The sequence below is a fragment of the Ambystoma mexicanum genome, chromosome 11, assembly GCF_040938575.1.
Source record: "Ambystoma mexicanum isolate Mex_15411 chromosome 11, UKY_AmexF1_1, whole genome shotgun sequence".
Classification (NCBI taxonomy): Eukaryota; Metazoa; Chordata; class Amphibia; order Caudata; family Ambystomatidae; genus Ambystoma; species Ambystoma mexicanum.
In genome coordinates, this window is record NC_090934.1 from 608,301,645 (window position 1) to 608,321,188 (window position 19,544).

Genomic DNA, 19,544 nt, shown 5'->3' on the forward strand with positions numbered 1-19,544 from the left:
CTTTCTTGTGGCACTGCTGATCTGAATATATCATTGGAGCTGTGTGGGTAGAGCTGTGGTCTGCAAATTGTGGGTCGATCCCCCCTATGGGGAACGGAAGGATGGCTGGGGGGGGTGTGAGGCTCTTCAAAAATGTAGCATGATAACTGCTTTCAATAGAAAAAGTGAACAGATATTGCATCCTGGGGGGCCCGGCAACACATATTGAACAGATATGGCATCCTGGGGGCCCGTCAACACAATGTTTGCTTAAGGGGGACTTGACAACAATATCTGTACTCAAGGGGGGCAGGCTCAGCATAAACAAAGTTTAAATACCACTGGGGTAGAGGCAGAGGGCAGACACATATGTGTGTCCTTATTGAGAGTATTTGTAGTACTTTTTTAGTGTTTGCTTGTTTTTTGGGAGCAATACAGTGAATACGTTGACACTTGCCGGAGAAGATGGCTGGATCTTTTGTCGACTAGTCTGCCTAATCAGACAAGCAGCTGTTTATGAACAGCTGATATTTTAATGCTAATGCGACTAAATAGTTTCCAAGCTCATTGAGATACATATGGAAGTCAGGAAGTCATCATTGTGTGTGCAGGCAACGGGACTCTGAATCAATAATATGAACACGAACCTTTGCTGCAAGAGGATGAAGAATAGCGCATGAATGCAAATGTGGGTGTCCAGAGTTAAGAACTGTGACCTTGTCTGGGCCACGAAGTGATCATTTAATACAGTGGCGGTCAGATTTTAGAGGGCCCCTGCCTTGGGTCTGGAGCTGCTCCTTGAGCAGACCTCTGGCTAGATACACAATAAAGAAATTGATAGCCAGCCACTTTCAGACAGTAACTAGTGGCAGGTGTGTATTTTAGGACACCTGCGAGTTCCTTTGTGACTCTTGCGCTTACCGGTTATCTGTTTCTATTCTTAAGATGTTATTTCCTAGTTCAACACATATTAGCACCAAGCAATGGTTTTGAGTAGCCAATCAAGTTTCTTGGAGAAAAAAGCTGCATTATGTGGCCTTTTCTCAGCAATCTTTTGGATATTATGGTTTGCTAATCCAGATACTGAATTCTTTCCTCCATTCTCCACATAAAGTAAATTGAATAAAAAAATGAAAACGTACCTGTCTCTATGTCGCAACGTTTTCCTAGTCTGTATTGCCATTTCATTTAACCACCAGCCACTGTAAACATCAAAAAGGGGCTCTCCATAGAGCCATATTGTTTGTAGTTGTTTTGCTGTTGAGAAAATAAGATCAGCATTCCCTGTGGCACACATGTTTTCTAAAAAGGAATGTCCACAGATGTACAAAAAAGTAATAACAACTGCAGTGGCAGGGCACACCGGTTGGTAGCCCTGCATCCCTATTTAAATGCTCTCTCCCAGTTCAGCTTTATTCTTACCACCCAGTTGAACCCGCCACTCCAGGCATGATTGCTGATTTTTTTGTAATGGGCTTGTTTCAAGATCAAACACTTTATAATATTACTTTCTGTTATGCCAATGCAGTCATCAATCCACTGATACAACTTCCAATGATGTCATCAGGGGACGTGGTGGTCGAAGGGCTTGTGATGTTACATCTGGCGCCTTTAGGGGTTTGGGAAAATGATGTGCATGGGGCTGTCACAGTATATTTGGCTCAAATAGTGAATGAGATAGCATACCACAATTATTGACTATTGGTAAGAATTGCTTCTAGTTAGGATGCACAGTTTCCCTTGATCATTGCACCCTTTCAAGAAGGGATACATTTAACAACTCGAGGCTTGCAGTCTTCATTTGTTAGTGTTTCGCCCTGTTTGCTTCATTGTTTTGCTGACATGTGATCCTGTTTTATTTTTCAGTGTTAGGATTTGGCACAGATCCCAACTTACAAATTGATATAATCGCAGAGCTGGACATTGTCAATACTACCGCTGGAGTTACTCAAGTGGCAGGACTACACAACGGCAGCAAAGCATTTCTATTTCAAGGTACATATATTTGATGAGTTAAACCAAATGTCTTAGAAACCAAGGACCGGATAGCATGCGTGACAGGGTGTTCACATTTAAGATTGAACCACATGTCTTAGAAACAAAGGACCAGATAGCATGCTTTACACCTTGTTAATATTTCAGATTCATGTATTAAACCCTTTTAACAGACCAACATATACACACTCAACCGAGCACTCCTTTTTATCGCAAAGCATGTTTATAGATACATCCTAATTATTTTGGGGGCACAAGTTAAGTTGTGTGCTCCCCTTAAGTCCTGTGAACCTTTGGGCAAACCTTTCCTTTTTCAATCCTGGCCCTCAGGGCCCCTGCGGATGCAGTCCCTCAGTAGGTTAGTGAACCCCTTGTCTTCTGACATAGCTGAATTCTCTGCCACCTAGGTTTACTCTTCCTGATACTAAACTACCATTCCATGAGAATGCATGCCTTTGATCCGGACTATTGCTTAGCAAATTGATTGGATGGATGGACAGGCACCTTTGCTTAATGTGAAAAAGACAATAGAAGTAATTGTAATCAGGTTGCAAAACATTTTTTTAAGGTGGAATTAAGTATGATAATTCCTTATTGAGCATCTACACAAATGCATTTAAGCATGTTTTGCATTCTATCTATTTACCTTTTGAGTCTATGCTTCTGGCCAAAAAGGTTCAGGGAAACATTTTGAACATCAGGAAAAGGTTAGGCTCAGGAGCTGCTGCAAAGCAGTGTGATGTTATGCATGCAATAACATTTGAATACATGTGAAAGGGCACAAACAATGACAGCTCATATTGGAAAAATATGCTCACTTGGTCCCAAAGGAACATTTCGACAATGTGTCTTGTTTTTATTAAAAGAGTAGGCATGGAGGCTCAGCGAGTATGGAAGTGGCTATTGCCAGCTACTGTCAGTATGTGTCTTGAAGTTGGACGAAATGTCAATGACTGCCCCTACGTATCTAATTATATATAAGAACCCCTTCGACAATGTTGTTAATAATGAGGTATGGCTTCTTTCATACCCACCTTCCGTCTAATGCATTACTTTCCCTCCCTCATTCGTTTCCCCATGTTTTCTGATCCTCCTCAAATCATAGCCCTATTTCTAACTACCCCATCAGTTCCTTATTTTCTCCCCTTCTCCTCCTGCCTTAACCATAGCATTATACATAGTCCTGACCTTCCTCCCTTTCATTTCGCTTACCCTTCCCACCATTCTCCATTTCAGAGGTTGTAACTTGTAAGAAAAGCATTTTTTATTCATCAGATTAGAAATGAGTCAAATTAATTTTGTCAACCATTTCAGAAATAAAGTGTCTTTTATAACTTTCGAGTCACTAGCAATGAACGTGTATAACACATGCTTTTACATTGTAAGGATATTGTGAGAACTAAAGCCACCTTTACATTTCTTGTTATATATAGCTCCCAGTTTTTCAGTCACTATAGAGGTTTTACCAGGTTTCAGAGTTCTTCATTGATTTCTGTGTCGTTCCTTTCATCAATAAACGTTTTTGTCAGCGAAACAGTCGCACAAGAACACACACTTTTGAGATATTACACAGATGAATGTTCTAATAAAAATGCTTGTGGAAAAAATTAAAAAAACATTACAATTCCCAGATCCAGCCGTGTAGTGATGACATCAAAGGATGCTCTTGCTACAGGAATTTCAGTACTTCATATTGTAGTTATATAATACAGGCTCTGAGTGTCACCGTCTATGCAAAGTCGTCAAACATTGAATCAGTGTCCAGGAAATATGGTAGGAGTCTGTGTACAACAATATCAACAACTTGCCTATGTATTATGTGTCTGAAATCTTAAAGCAACGGTTTCGCTGATCATCTTCGAAAATAATGTTAATTTCCTCCGGCGTGAGAAGTACACATTTTGGAGAGCACATCCACCATAGCTCACGCCACCTTTTAGAATGCGAGTCAATGACTCTGTTTCCCTGGTAAGAAGTACAGCACTCATAAACTTGACATTTGTTTATCAAGAGAGGGTATCACAGCATCAAATACCAAAAAGTCAAAACATATCATGGACAAATTAAGATTTATTTTCTGTGAGGCAAGTCATCTATTTGCTTAAGCTTAAAATCATCAAGGTGCGCTTAGACAGCTATCTCCTCTGGCATCTTAATTGGAGTTGAACTTACAGTATCTTCATTTGCTGTTGAGGTTTTGTCGAGCTAATGAGAGCACATTGACAAACTGTCAGAAAGGATTTCACAGCCTGCTAGGAGCACTGAAGAAAAAGCTGGAGAGAGACAAAAAGGCAGTGCAGCCGGAATCTTGCATATTGCAAGGAGCACCAGAAGGGAAAGGGCTTTTGCTCACTGTCATCATTGCTCAATCGGCTGGATTTCATTAATTCAGTCGGTTCATTAGTGTAAATTGTAACACAATTTAACTGCAGTGTCTCAATAAAAATGTATTCATTTAGACTTTTTCAAATTTCACATAAAGGTGTCCTATTAGTGCGCTGACGATTATGTCTGCCTGTCCGCAAGGGACGTGAGCTTTGATCTGAGCCCAGCAAAGATTTTTGGAATGTTTTCTGAACGCACAGCTAGGCACCCCTTTCTATCGCAATGAGAGACTCCCTGCGTTTCGCCAGCAAAGATGATAAAATGTGGTATAATGGTGGGATGATTGTAATGAAACGATGGGGACTGGGGAATCCTGCAGCACTTGCTGGTTTATCACATGTCCAGAAGGAGGTTATTCCTAAAAAAAGGGGGAGCAGATTTTATGAATTTATGAAATTATCCTGGTTGTAATTTTACTCTCCCACCCCGAAGTGACCCAATCTGCCGGGTGTGGTAGATATGTATTAACGGCTAGGCTAACGGTATTACCCCTTAGAGCAAGGGCAACTTGGCTGGGTATGGGGAAGATTTGCCCGTGCGGTATGGGCTGCCTTGAAGATCTGATGGATTTTTTGATGATCTGTAACTTCCTGACCAAACTAAGAAAACAGTGGCTTAAGCCACACTTCGTCAAGAATAATATATGGTCATGCCGGACGCCGTGGCTCGTGTAACACACAGTGGTGAAACCCCAGTTGGAGTTTTATCACAGGGTTCCTGCTATGTGCAGGACATTTTTAGTGATTGGTGCAAAGGCAGGGAAACATATGTTTCTGCAGTTTTTTTTTTTACTTTGCCTCATTCAGAATGAGAGTTAGACAATAGATAAGCAAAACTATAAGATAACTACGAATAGGTCAATCAAATCAAAAGATGCAAGATTTGTTGGAGAGGCATGACTTGGCTAGAGGAATGAGGCCTTTAGAAAATAGTTTATGATTAATCATCCTAGGGCTACTGGCATCTGCCTGGAGTAGTGCAATGCCTACTTTTGGTAGAGAAAAGGCGAAGCAAATTGCCAGGCCATGGATTATACTGCCAGAGCAAGAGGAGGAGTATGTGTCATTGTTTAGTGACTTTGTAGGGGTTTTGTGATGGTGGCTTTTTCTGATCAGCCGCGCCCACCACGTTGGAAGCTTATTATGATGCCTTTATTAATTCCTGGTTTCACTTGTGTCACTTCATTTACACTTTGACGCCGCTTAGTGGCATCAGACCATTTTAGACAATGAAGAGAGGCACTTGGGATATCGACTGGCACTTGCCAGATGATTGTAAGTATGAGGATATGCGGGAGTTGCAGAATGACCATTCTTGACCGTAAATGCACCAGAGTGATGCCATTTCCTCCCACTTGGAAGGCCATCCTGAAATCCCCTTCGCATTGATGGAAGACTCTGTTCTGTTAGTTTTAGGAAGAATTCTCTGCATCGTGTGTTTCTTTTCTCTGTGAGACGGTTGGATGACTCTATTTTAGGTGGGTTTTATATTGTCCCAGAACCTCATCTTTGAAATCATGATTGTGCATTAGTGTTGGGCATGTTTTTCTCTAAACACATTAGCCTAGGTTTTCTTAGGTTAGTGGTCTCAAGGTTTTTGGCCAGTGACTGATTTCTCCTTAGTACCCACAAAATATGAAAATGTATACACAATTTGTATATTATTTTTCTTAATGTGATGTCATTGATTATACTTTTGTTTTAAGGGCTGTGATTATTAAAATAACCTTTTCTTTGCCGTTTTTTCATTGTTATCACCATTTTGTATACATTTTTGTAGATGTTTTATCACTTCTGTGTACAATTTAGCAGAGTGGCATGATATTTTAAGCTGGTCTCATTGGCATCCTTAGCCCGCTGGACGAATGTTCTGCCTGTACAACAATGCAAAGGCCTGATTTGCTGCTCGTTTTTCAATGGAACATTCCCATTGGAAAACACTTTTTAAATCAGGCCCTAAGAGTTTTTTGTGAATGTCTACAAGCACCGTATGCTAAGGTGTGAATTCTAATTGTCATGTCTGATTGCTCTTTGAGTACATTTTAGACTCATGGGGCCTGATTTACACAGCGTTTTTCAATGGGATTGAACCATTCTAAAGAACTTTTGTAAATCAGGTTCATAAAGTTCAAATACGTGTTATTTACATGTTTTAGTAAGTATTATTGAAGAACTGGACATATAACGTTTTCGGACTTAACCCACATACTCATCAAAGAAAGGAACTCATGGCTTAAATATTAGAGTTGTTGCCATTTAGGGGCTGAAAGCAATGTATGAATAGTTCGGAAACCACCTTGTGGAGCAAAGCTCAATCAGGTTTCTTGTGATGTATGTGTTGCTTTAAAATGTAATTTTGCAGACAAGGTGGGGTGCAAGAAGGATTTTGTAGGTTCTCAGAGCAATGCTTGCAAAGGGAAACTACCTTGAAACCTCCTGCCTGTTAGATAGGAAGCAACAGGTAAAGAGTAAACTCCAGGAGCGGATGGATCTCAGAAGAGCTGTACTTTCTAAAGTCAGACTCAAGAGAGGTGGCAGTTTTAGTCAAATCGCAATTCTTTAATAGAGTGTGGCTGCAGAGGCTGTGCAGGAACACGAGGGCTGCAAAATAAGGTCAGATTTGTAGCTTCATGCACTTTGTCACTTTTTAAAAAATGTTTAACGCTTTTAATGTTTTTTAAAACCTTTTTGTTCATAATGTTTTACACTACCATGGACGTTGTATATGTTATATATTGTATTACTGGGCTCAAATTGCCTAAAAATGAAGATGGTTGTTATTGTAAACTCCACGCTTTTAAAAGCATCGGGGCCTCATTGCAAAAAGTGCACCCAACACACAAATAGAGTAATGGCGCATTGTGCCGTTTACCCAGTGGAGGGCCCACTTTTGTATTATAGAAGGTGTACAAATGTCCCTTTTTAAAGACCGAATGCGTGCCTGATAACTTTGTGGTGGGAATTCAGATGAGTGGGGGGGGGGGAGGAGGTTCCTCATTTGTCTGCCCCCACCTCTTCCAAATGGAGCCCGGGATCACTTGTGCTAACAGTGACATTGTGGCTGATACTGCACTTTTAGTACTCGCGCACCTGCACTAACCACATATGTTCTGCCATTGTCTTAAAGTAGTGTACACCACTCCGCGCTTTGTGCTCCACCTAAGAGAAGATTCTTTTGTATATTAATAGGGCTCAAAATCCTGGTCTATGCTCGTTGTTGACTGTGCATGTTGAATAACAGGGGCTGCTTATTCTGGGCAGAAGCCTTTTAACCTCTACTCTTCTGCTAAATACTTCAAGTGTCTTAACACAGCTTGAACATTTGATTAGTTACAAAGGCTCTGCATCCCTAGATCATCCATATGAAAAATATTGATTCATTCAGTCTCTTTTTATTATCTTTACATCAACTTGTATTGATATCACGCCGCCAAACACAGACAATTCTTAACTTGCCGCCTTTAAAATCAGGCTTACATGATTCCCAATGTGAACAATTAAGCAACCCAGGAGTGGATGCCAGCGTATCCTTGGAAACAAGATGCATAATTAAATCCAGCCTCTACTAAAATCCCCCTGACCATTCTGGCCTTAATCCCCAAATAAACGTTGGGGTAAAAGCTGTTTGCTAAAATGTGCTCTTTGTGGGACTGCATAAGAAGCGGGGATATGTGCATGCATTTTTCAAAGTATCAGAGCCAGGATCATCAATCGAACCCAGAGTAGAACTGCGTCACCCCTATCGTATTATGCTTGCAGGTGCCTAATCCCTCATTTCTTTAAAACATTTTACTATGGCACAGAAGGTTATCTATGGGAATTCCCTCACTGCAAGAATGACTGTATGCACCATTACAGCTTATATTATAATTGTAATTGGTTATTTATAATTTGCTTAATATCGAAAGGTTTCTAAGCGTGGACCCGGGGATCAAACCTGTGTTGCTCTGCGTCGTCTTGGCAAACCACCATCCTACATAAAGGTCTTCCTTTGAATATGTGGCCAAAACCTCCATAGCATACATGCTAATTCTGGTGCCTGGTCAAAGCCATCCAGAAGCGCTCTCCCAACAATTCAACCTACCTACCTTCACGAACCACTGCAAGGCTCACCTTCTGACAGCATAATCATCTCATTTCTTATATAGCGCTACACACCCATAGGTCTCAGTGCGCTGAAATAACAGGAGACATAATTATCCCACAGAGTGTTACTCAATTTATTGACCTAGAAAAAATGACAGGCTGAGTTGACCCTGCCGTGTTTTGAACCTGCGCACAGATATCAGCTGACTGTGCTATCTGACCAGCATCCAAACATAGCCTGGAAACAGTCCATAGACAATGGGCCCGATTTACATAAGCCTTTTTCAATGGCGGAATCCCATTGAAAAACGAATTGTAAATTAGGCCCGATGTGTTTGGTTTCTCACATGGAGAATAAGTGATATGCAATGAACCCCCCAACTGCTATAAATCTGCATTTCATATTCTTATCACTAAGAACGTGACATACTTCATATACACTTTCTTAGAGCATTTCCCATTAATTGCACGGATTACTTTGCAAAAATATCTGCAGCATTTAAGGGGGTCAAACATGACAAGACATCATATACCCAACCATCCTTACCCACAAGGACTTTGGGTAGGCTGCTTGTGGATATGTGTCTAGTGAATGTCTGGAGGGTGTCCCACAGGGATCCTGCTTATCCCCACTACTTTTTAGTATCTACATCAAATGCCTATGTGATTTGCTGAAATCAATGGGCATACAATTTGCTAACTATGCCGACGACACGCAGATAGTGATTAAACTATCTGGTGTCTAAAGGATGATTTGGCTACTGTAAATGAAATTTATGATACCATTCAAAAATGGATGGCTCTTAACTCTCTCGCACTCAATGATAAAAAAAACGAGCTGCTGATTATCAGTACACCTTTTAGGCGCAAAAACATGGACACAGACTATACAGCCTTCGTAATTGGCGGTAACAACATTCAGGTATCAGATTCTGTAAAAACGCTGGGAGTATATTTTGATACTTATCTTACATTTCAGAAGCACGTATCCTACCTCAAGTCATCTTGCAGTTTTTTCACACATCTCTTATGGCAAATAAGACCATATCTGTCCAAAGTTAATAGAGCATCCATTGCAGCAGCCATAATTAACACCAAGCTGGACTACTGCAACAGCCTCCTGATAGGCACCTCAAAAAGAAACATTAGGAGTCTCCAAACTATACAGAACAGAGCTGTTCGAGCTGTATGTGGCCTAAGTCACCAAACTCACATCTCAGAACATCGAAGAAAGTTACACTGGATCTCTATTGAGCAGCGGCTTAAATTCAAAGGACTAGGTATAGTTGTTAAATGTCTTTCAGGCAAAGCCCCGGAATATCTAAAAACTAAGCTACAGACAGCGATTCCAAAGCGTACGCTACGCTCAAACAGTCTCTTGCCATTGGCACAACCACGTACCCTTCTGAAGAAAGTGGGTGAAGCAAGCTTTGGGGCCTGGGGCCCTAAGAATTGGAACATAATCCCTCTCCATCTTAAACAGTCCACCACATTGCAACAATTCAGAAAACGTGTTAAGACCTTTCTTTTTGATATCTAATCGCCATCGTATGCCCTAAAGATCTCTGGCTATCTCTCAGGACATGTTAATCGCCATCGCGGCCATTTCTTTTCCTCTTATTTTTCAATTTATGTTATTTGTTTGTGTTGTTATGTAAGCGCCCTGAGACCTTTGGGTGAGTGATTGCGCTATATAAGAAACTCTTTAGTTAGTTAGTTAGTTAGGGTGAACAACAAGCTGTGGCGGGCATATTCATATTACTCGGCCCCACATAAGATATATATGTGCATTGACTATTTATTTACAGGGGTGGAAAGTAGACAAGATTTTATTGATAGGGGCAGGTCGATATCAGATCATGCCCCACTATTCTCCACCCTAGCAGTGACAAGGGGAATAGCGCCTATTCCAATATGGAAGCTAAGCGTTGAGATGCTCTTGGATGCTCTGTTTAAATCACATATTGAAGAGAGGTTATTGGAGTATTTCAAGAATAATGAGGGGAGTGTGGAGGATCAGAGGGTGTCATAGGAGGCCTTCAAGGTCTTGATCTGGGGAGAAGCAATTTCAAAGGTCGGTGGGGTCAGAAAATCACTTTTAGGCACACTATCCAGAATAGAGGATGAGATCGGAGCAGTGGAAAATTCCCTAGATCCTGATGTAACCGCCCTGGTAGGACTTAGACAACAATCCATGATGGGCTGTGGGAGACTTGGGAAATATGGTTATCAGGTGTACACAGAAAAGTTACCGGACTACGGTGATAAGACTGGGAAACTACTTGCGTGGCTTTGTAAAAAGGGAACATTCAAGGCAGATGATTTGCTCCTTGATGGACAAATTTAGCTAGTTACGGAGTGCACAAACTATGATTAATGACATTTTCAAATGTTATTGTCAAACATTATACAGGTGTGATAAAACTCCACTGGTGGATGATATTGGATACACCTTGTCTCAGATACAAATTGCCCAAAAGGACATAGGAGAAAGTGGATCTGCTGGAGGTGCCCCTAACTGAGAGAGCAATATGTGCAGTGATTACTAAAATGACAGACTTCCGGAAGACTTTTATAAAGTATATAGTCAAATCCTGGGCCCAAATTGTTAATTACGTACGAGCCAACATTGACCTCATCTATGAGGGAATTGATCATAATTCCGATTTCAAAGCAGGGCACATTTCAGCAGCTCTGCGAATCGTATAGTTCCATTTCCCTCATTAACATGACATGAAGATTCTTAGCACACTGCGAGCGAATAAAGTAAGTCAAGTCATTTTCTCACTTATACATGAGGATCAGACAGGATTTCTTCCTAACAGGAATACATTGTTAAATCTGCACTGCCTACATTATGTCACTGTTAGAACAGCAGCACTCAGACGGATTGCACAGTGGCCTCCCTGGACACCACCAAAGCGTTCAATTCTGTATGCTGGGATTGGATGTACACCACATTTGGGCATTTGGATTTAGGGAAGGCTTTATAAGATGGATTCAGCTGTTGTACACTTATCCCAGGGCAAAAGTGGAGGACAGGCCATTTAATTTCAGACACTTGTGAGCTAAAGAAGGGTGCAAGACAGGGTTGTCCACTATCTCCAATGCTGTTTATCTGCTGGTGATTGTTTTTGAGTAGTGAGTTTGAGGAAGTGGGTACAATGGTGGATGGTACATGTCATTTAATATCATTGTATGTGGATGACATGCTCCTATACATTCAGGATCCACAGGTTAACCACAATTACATCTTGAAGGTACTGGATAATTTTGCCAGGTTGTTGGGCATTGCAATAAAGGTGGGGAAATGATGCCTATGCCCAGCTAGCATCAGTTCCGGTACTTGGGGCTCCTAAATACTTGGAGATCACAATCTGTCACTCCATAAGAGCTACACATAAACACAACACACTACAGCAGCTGGATGGCATCTCTGGGACCATTGCCTTTTGGAGGAGGCTTACCCTGTCCTTATTGGGACATGTGGCCATAACCAAGATGATTATTCTTCTGCTCCAGTTGTATTACTTTACAAATGTTCCTTATGAAATTACTAAAGCTTTTTTCAGAATTTTGAATGCTAAGCTATCCTTTCGGGAGGTGGAAGACATAGGCTCTCACTGAATATCCTCTGTAGATCTCATGCTAATGGGGGTTTACAAGTCCCGAATTATAAATTATACTACCCTGCAGCCCAGATCCAGTTTCTGTCCTTGTGGCTCACGGACAAACACAACCTGGAAACAGCAATGCTGCAAAAAACGATCTAACCATTTACACGTAAAGAGGTCCCCTGGATGGAAGACTATCTGGGTGAACGGTCACAGTTCAGCATGGCCAAATATTGTAGGCTATGTGTCATGGATCACAATGGACTATATGGTCTGCAGCTACCTCATTGGAAAAGTGGTGCTTAAGGCATAAACAGCCGGATAATACAGTGACACATTTAAAATTGAAGGATTTTAAAAATCGAAAACAGCCTGCTGCTCGATCTTTGCACACGTACTAATGGGTCACGTATCTTCGTATCTTTGCACATTAGATTTCTACCCCCTTATAACTTTTTCTTTGACGTTCTTGTTTAACCTTCATTATGAAATTGAAGGTTTTCAGTATTCTAGATTTGTCATTCAACTTGTTTATTTCATGAAATATTTTATGAAGTACCCTAAACAACCACAACCAAACAGCAGCACTGTTCCACATGTTTTATGTCTAGTATTAACCTCCCATATTTGAATTGGATGCTGACACAGGTAACACAACAAATTACAACAACCAAAACAAATAACATTCCTTTGTCCTAAACTGCTCGCAAAACACTTCTCAGGTTCTCTGTACCCACAGTGTAGGATGTGGAATGTCTCGGATTTTTTCTTCCATTATATCTTTGTTCAATTAGATCAGTTTTAGATGTTTAATGTTTGCATTTTACCTTGTCTTTCATTTATTGCCATTTCACTGGCATAGTAGGGTGAGGTGGGTGTCACATCACACACTACTTGTCCAAGAGTGAGATCACAGGAAGTGAAATCAGGTGTCCCGTGATCATGATGATGCACCATTGTCATTTTTGGTTTTGGCTATGTGTTGCTGGCCTAAACCATTGCTACAATGAAGAGTTGGGGCAAAGGGGTTTTACGAGGCAGAGTATCTGGTTGGCATGGCAACTGGCAATGAATGGTGTGGCATTTTTTCTCCCGTATATTCCACAGTATAATCCAATGAGGGCTTGCTTAACTTTATTTCTCACATTTACAAGCTTTGAAACTTTATCCCCCACACCGCTACACCTCCAAACCACCTATCACCACTATATCTCCACATCACCAGACCTGAACTTCTCCACACCCCACACCACCACTCGACCACACCAAACCAACACTCAGCACTCCAAACATCACAATTCAACTCAACAACACCACACCACTGCTACACAACACCACAGCATGACAACATCACTCCACACCTGTACACAACTTCACACCAACACACCTCGACACATCACAACCCCTATCCACCCAACGTTACCCCTCATCAATGCACCCACTCCACCATGCCTCACCCCACACCACTCTGCCTTACACCACCCCACACCACTCCCTACAACTTACCCCACACTACCACTCTAGGCCACCTCACCACTCCTCCCTACCACTCTACCCTTTCAGTCTATTCCACCTATTCATTCACCTCTCCATATCCACTCACTCTACCACCACACACTCAACCCCACTCCAACACTCTACCTCATGCCACACCTGTACCCAAATCCACCCCGTTACCCTACTACAACACTCTTCCCCACCTCACTACTCTTCCCACCCACTCTACCCCACCTTACCACACTCTACCGTTACCAACTCAACTGACACACACATGCACACTACATCACCTGACACTATCCCCACCCGACATCACCACATATAACCCACTCCCACACAACTCAACCCCCACCCACCTTACCTCATCCCACTCTACTCCTACACTATTTCAACCACCCTTCCTCAACACACTAACCTACTCCACCACAATATCCTTTTAGACAGGAGGATAGCTCAGGGACAACACGCTTAGCATGAATGCTAACAATGCTTGCAACGTCATATTGCCACCCAATCCTCACTGCTCTAAGCCACCTCCACCTCACTACTTTACACCAACCCCTCCACCTACCCCACTGCTCTACCCAACCACTCCACCCACCTCACTACTCTGCCCCATCTACTGCTTCCACTCTGCTCCACCACACCCATTCTACTACCACTCCACACCCCAGACCACCACGCGACCCCACACCACCATGCATCCACTCCACCCCCCACTCTTTCATACTCCACACCACCACTCCATCATTCAACACTCCCACTCCACACTCCTACTCCACAACACCACACTTCACTATTAGACCACATCACACTTTCATACCAGCACTTGACACCACCACTCCACAACAATGTACTGCATCATCACTGCACCACTCCACACCAGTCCGCCACATCACTCCAACCCACACCATTCCCTACCACTCTACCCTACCATGTCACCTTACTCCAACACCTTGATCCTTTGCCACCACACCAAACCTCAACCCCCAACCCAGTCTACCACCATATGCATTTACCTCACCCACTCAGCTCCATCACTCTACCCCACACCACCCACCCTACTACCCAACCCCACTCCACACAACTATGCCACAACACGACACCACACCACTATAAATCCACTCAACACCACCCCAGAACAAACTTCTACACCACCACACCAGTCCATCCCACTGCAGCACTGCAACCCATATCATGTCACCCCACACCACTCCCAACCATTCTACACTGTTCCACCACCCTACCACCCCCTTGATTGAACTCCACCACATCATAACACCCCCCTTAACTCCCAACCATTCCACGCACTCTAAAATCATCCACCAAACCCCACCTCACCACTCTACCTCACAACACCCTACTAATTTACCACACCAATTCTACTCCCACCTATCCTTACCCCTACTTCAGCCCACGTTAAGCCCGCTCACCTTCCTTACCCCAACCACCCTACCTCACCCAACAGTACCTTATCCCATCCTACTTCATCCCACACATTCCCTACCCTACCCCACCCTCTCTTCACCCATTACACTAACCTACCCTGCCACACTAACATATCCCACTATCCTAACCTACCTCTGCACTAACCCCAAATTCTGTGTACAATAGAACTTTGGTGCTGGTCTCCGCATTCCCTTACCCAGCTGAAAAGCTGTCAAATAACCTAGCATTGATCTTGCATATTTCTAATACTGTATCTGAAGCGGAATCAGCTTCTGGAGCTAAATCCAGCCATGACAACAGGCACAATCACATAATTTCATCACAGGGTAAGACATTCTTTTTGGCAACATTTAAGGAATTTCAGCTTATAGGGCTGTGATCCGGTGATCTCAGGCAGCATGCAAAATTATTGCCCTGAGTGAAATCAAAAGTTGTTTCCCTATAGCTGTTCAAATGTTGTATTGGAGGCCATTATTGGTGCACTTACAGTTTCAAATTGGATACACAACAGAGGGGCTGTCTATGTAGGAAAAAAGCAACTCCAAGAAGTAATAACCTGATAGATCATGCAAGGAATGACACCTTACTATGCCTGTCACTTTGAACTGCATCACTACCACAGAACTCAAATTGCAGACTTGGAGGGTGTGCTAGAACCAAGCTGCTTGCTAGAGGCATTTGAGCTGATATGGCTGCCACCTCTCAAGCAGAAACAGAACCATTTAGGGTTATGGCGAAAACATTAGCAAAGACGTCTTATCTTGCTTGATCAGGTGTTCATAGTAGAAATTTAGTTACAAAAGCCCTATCTAGGAATTTTAAGCAAGCTCCAGCAAAGACGCTTGTTTGTGCTGGCCAGTTGTGATACATTGCTACAGGGTAATAACTAGAAAAAAAAATCGAAATTGTCAGTAGGCACGAAGTTTTCAGTTGTCAAGAAGATTTGCAAGATCCCTTCCAGAATTTGGAATGTTAATAGACAGTGACCTATAACTGACAGAATCAACCAGCTATTAAAGCTATCAAGAACCTGAGGCATACCTATTTTTGAATAAACCCAATTTAAATTGAAAATAAAATGATATCTTTGCGCAGAGTGGAGCGGTGGGGACAATATTCACACTGATAAAAAGAGAGAGGACAGTGTTGCTCCAAATGGATGGGACTAGTAGCCTAGACGGATTTACGAGAAAAGACCATGGGCCTCATTACAACATTGGCGGTAGCCATGCCGCTATTGGCGGCATGGCAGCCACCAAAACCGGGTCCGGGTTCCCTGAATGGGGAATTACCGGGCGATTATGAGTTTGGAGGGCCCAGTAATTACTCCTTCAAGGAACCCGGGCCCGGACCTTCCCCATTCCCATTCGACCCCCATTTTACCAGGCGTCCTTAGCGGATCCCGCGAGGGAACCTCGTAATCTTGCGGAATGGGTTAACGGGTCTGCATCCATTTGCGGCACCCATTAACCCATTCCGCCAATGTTCTAATGATGCCCCATGTATTCTAAGTGCATTTTGAGGTAAAAGTTTGGAATGTCATGTTTTAACATAATTAGGGTATGCAGAATTCGATTAACCTGGTACCCAAGCTGAATTTTGAGCATTTGACTTTTTAATAAGCAAAAACTTAAAGGCGGACAAATTGCCATGCGTGGTCAATGTCATTGAGCAAGCATTTCTATGTCATGTAAATACATACTGCTATTATACATTTACCATACAACTTTCACCCCAGAATGAGGGTACATGGATTTGATCATCTATCCATATAGTCTTATTAATGACATTGAGACAGACATTCAATCTGATAGGCTTATTAATAATGAACACCAAAAAATGGTAACAGATGATAGTAAGATAACGTTTAATAATAATAATGAATCACAGCCATAAATGTTACATGAAACAAAATATCAACCTGTTTTGCCAAACTACATACAATTCATGCAAGGGGTCTAATCCTGATCATGGCTCTGTTGCTAATAGACACACATTGATGTGCACTGCTTCTGGCATGCACATGAAATCCTCTTGAGGCAACCTTCTAGGATTTCCCTCAGTGTCATCAGAGTCCTAAATCACCACATTTCTCTCCCATTTTCACAGGCGCAGGAAGGTCAGGTATGGTACAATGTGCATTTCTCCACACCATGGCTTGAAAGTAGTGTACTCTCGTCAAATGGAAATGAAGAGCATCACATTGCTTCAAGTGGCTGATATTTTGTGGGAATCAGCATTATTTTCTGCTCTGATGGACACCGGTCAAGAGGTTGGAAGAAGGTGAAAAGATGAACTAGCTGTGACTGCAACTGTTCCTTGAATGTTGTGCTTCTACTGTATTAGGACTGTTGTAGAAATGTTTCCTCAACCAGTTCCTTATACCTTTCCCAGCCATGTGCAAGAAGAAGTACATGACTTTTGTCAGCTGCTTGTTTTAGCTCCTTCCACAGCCATATCATAGCAATGTCTGTATTGGATGATTCTTGCTTTGTTTTGGAGGTCTCTCTGGTGAATGTTCTTAGACAGTTGAGGTGATATTTGGCTTCAGCTGCCATGAGGTCTATCACTCCATCCAAGTGCTGACTTTCTAGTCAATATGAGAAGCCAGAAGAATAAGATCACTGATTTCATTTGTCATTAATCAACTCAGGCATTGCTTCCTATCAGTGATTTGGCAGAAAATACATGCTTTCCAGTTCACAGGTTGCACCCCTTTTTGCAATGAAGGCCTGTCACCAACTGCAACACGAATGCTACTCTAGCCTGCTTCCTTCTCTGAATACTGTGCCTGAGTTATCTCTAAGCATTTAATTTTACTTGCGTCCGTGAAGTGATCATAACATAACTTGTGCCTCACAAGTGTTATTGGTGCAGTAGCATCTAATACATTTTCAAGACAATCAAGGAAATCTATATTCTTTGAGTCCCTTAGCTTCCTTTTGGTACATGCAGCAGCCTTTATGTACTAAGTTCATGATCGCTTGCTGTACTGAGTATTTTGGCTTTATGCGTTTGGTAGAATATGTACAACCTATAATCTACAGGTGAACCCCTCTTCAAGGAAACCACTGGATCCATTGTCACCTGTTGAGAAGAAACAATTTAATAGAAAAAGTCTAATACAACTGTTGCGAAGAATCATAACACAGCCACAATAACAATACAGCAATATATTACAAAAGCTTAAATCCAACTTAACTGAGGACTGCACTATAATGCAGATGAGATGGATTACATGAACGTTAGTTAGTATATATTACCATAATATTGCAATTTGGAGGACATTATGTTTATAGTAAATAAAAAGTAAAATGCTCAAAATTCGCCATCAGAACTGGGTTAATCAAATTCAGCATACACATATTATGTTAAAACGTGAGGTTGCCAACTTTTAACTCAAAATGCACCTAACATTCACATATACCAGAAATATGTCCTATCCATTGAGCATAGACCACACCATCAAGGACTTTAAAAAGAAAGGGAAGAAGAGGAATAAGATGGAAGCTATCAGGAAGAGCAGTGTGAAGAGGGTGTTTCCTTAGAATATAGAGAGTGATAGTGTGCTTAAAAACATAGGGAAGAATAGCAGTAGAAAGTGGAAAATAGGAAAGGGCAGTTAAGTATTGGAGAATGAAGGGATATACAAATGGGACAAGTAAAGAGGATAGGTAATCATGGAGTGGAAAGGTAAGATGGACCATGGGAAGAAAAGTAGCAAAAGCAGATTCTAAAAGAAGAGAAAATGATGATACGGACGGTAGGGGATGGGCTGGGGGGAAAGAGGGAGGATCAAGGTGAGTGAGTGGTAGTAAAGGAAGAGCATAGAAGCGAAACATTTGAGGTAAAGTAATTAGCAAAGACAGACGAAGAAAGGGGAGAAGATAGAGGAGGTTTAGGGGAGGGTGAAATTACAATATATCTGAGAAGGTGGAATAGACACCTAAGATGAGGAGAATGTGTGGAATTAGAAAAATTGCATTTTTAGCTGATAGCCAGGATAATTCACAAGAGGAGAGGGGGGAGGTGCAAGATCAACAGTGAGTTTATGCTATCACCTTTCAATACAACACAGAGAAGCTTGAAAGGTGAGTAGAAAGCCATGGATGAGGGTCTGGGGGTTCCTGGAGCAAGTGAAAGGATGGGAAAGGGAGAGAGAGAGTCAAAAGTAGAAAGAAGTCCAGTGTGAAGGGACAATGCTGCCAGATCAGCTGAGAGATGTGAGAAATCAGTGAGCGACGGAAGGGATACAGGAAGAGAGGAGGAGAAAGTGACAGTGTGAAAGAGGCATAGATCATGATGAGAGAAGATGGCTGTGGAGGGAAGGGAAATGAGAACAGATGTTGAGCAGAAGTATAGTTAGGAAGAGCAGAAATAGTGGCATCTGAAAGGAAGATTAAAAAAATGAGATCAAAAGTGGTGTCAAGAATTTTATTATATATGTATAATTTAACAAAAACCTCTAAACTCCCAGCCAGGACACATAGGAATGTAGCCCCATTTGAAGCATTCCTATTGATGGTTTACATGGTTGCAT

General features: G+C 42.0%; 1 protein-coding gene across 1 annotated transcript in view; it reads left to right on the forward strand.

Moving 5' to 3' along the window:
* The window catches only part of NELL1 (neural EGFL like 1), a 6,602,686-nt gene that overhangs the window by 221,644 nt on the left and 6,361,498 nt on the right, over window positions 1–19,544 (forward strand). Inside the window, exon 2 of the mRNA XM_069623485.1 lies at window positions 1,846–1,974. Within this exon, the coding sequence (XP_069479586.1) occupies window positions 1,846–1,974 (129 nt within the window). The remainder of the gene's footprint in view (window positions 1–1,845; window positions 1,975–19,544) is intronic.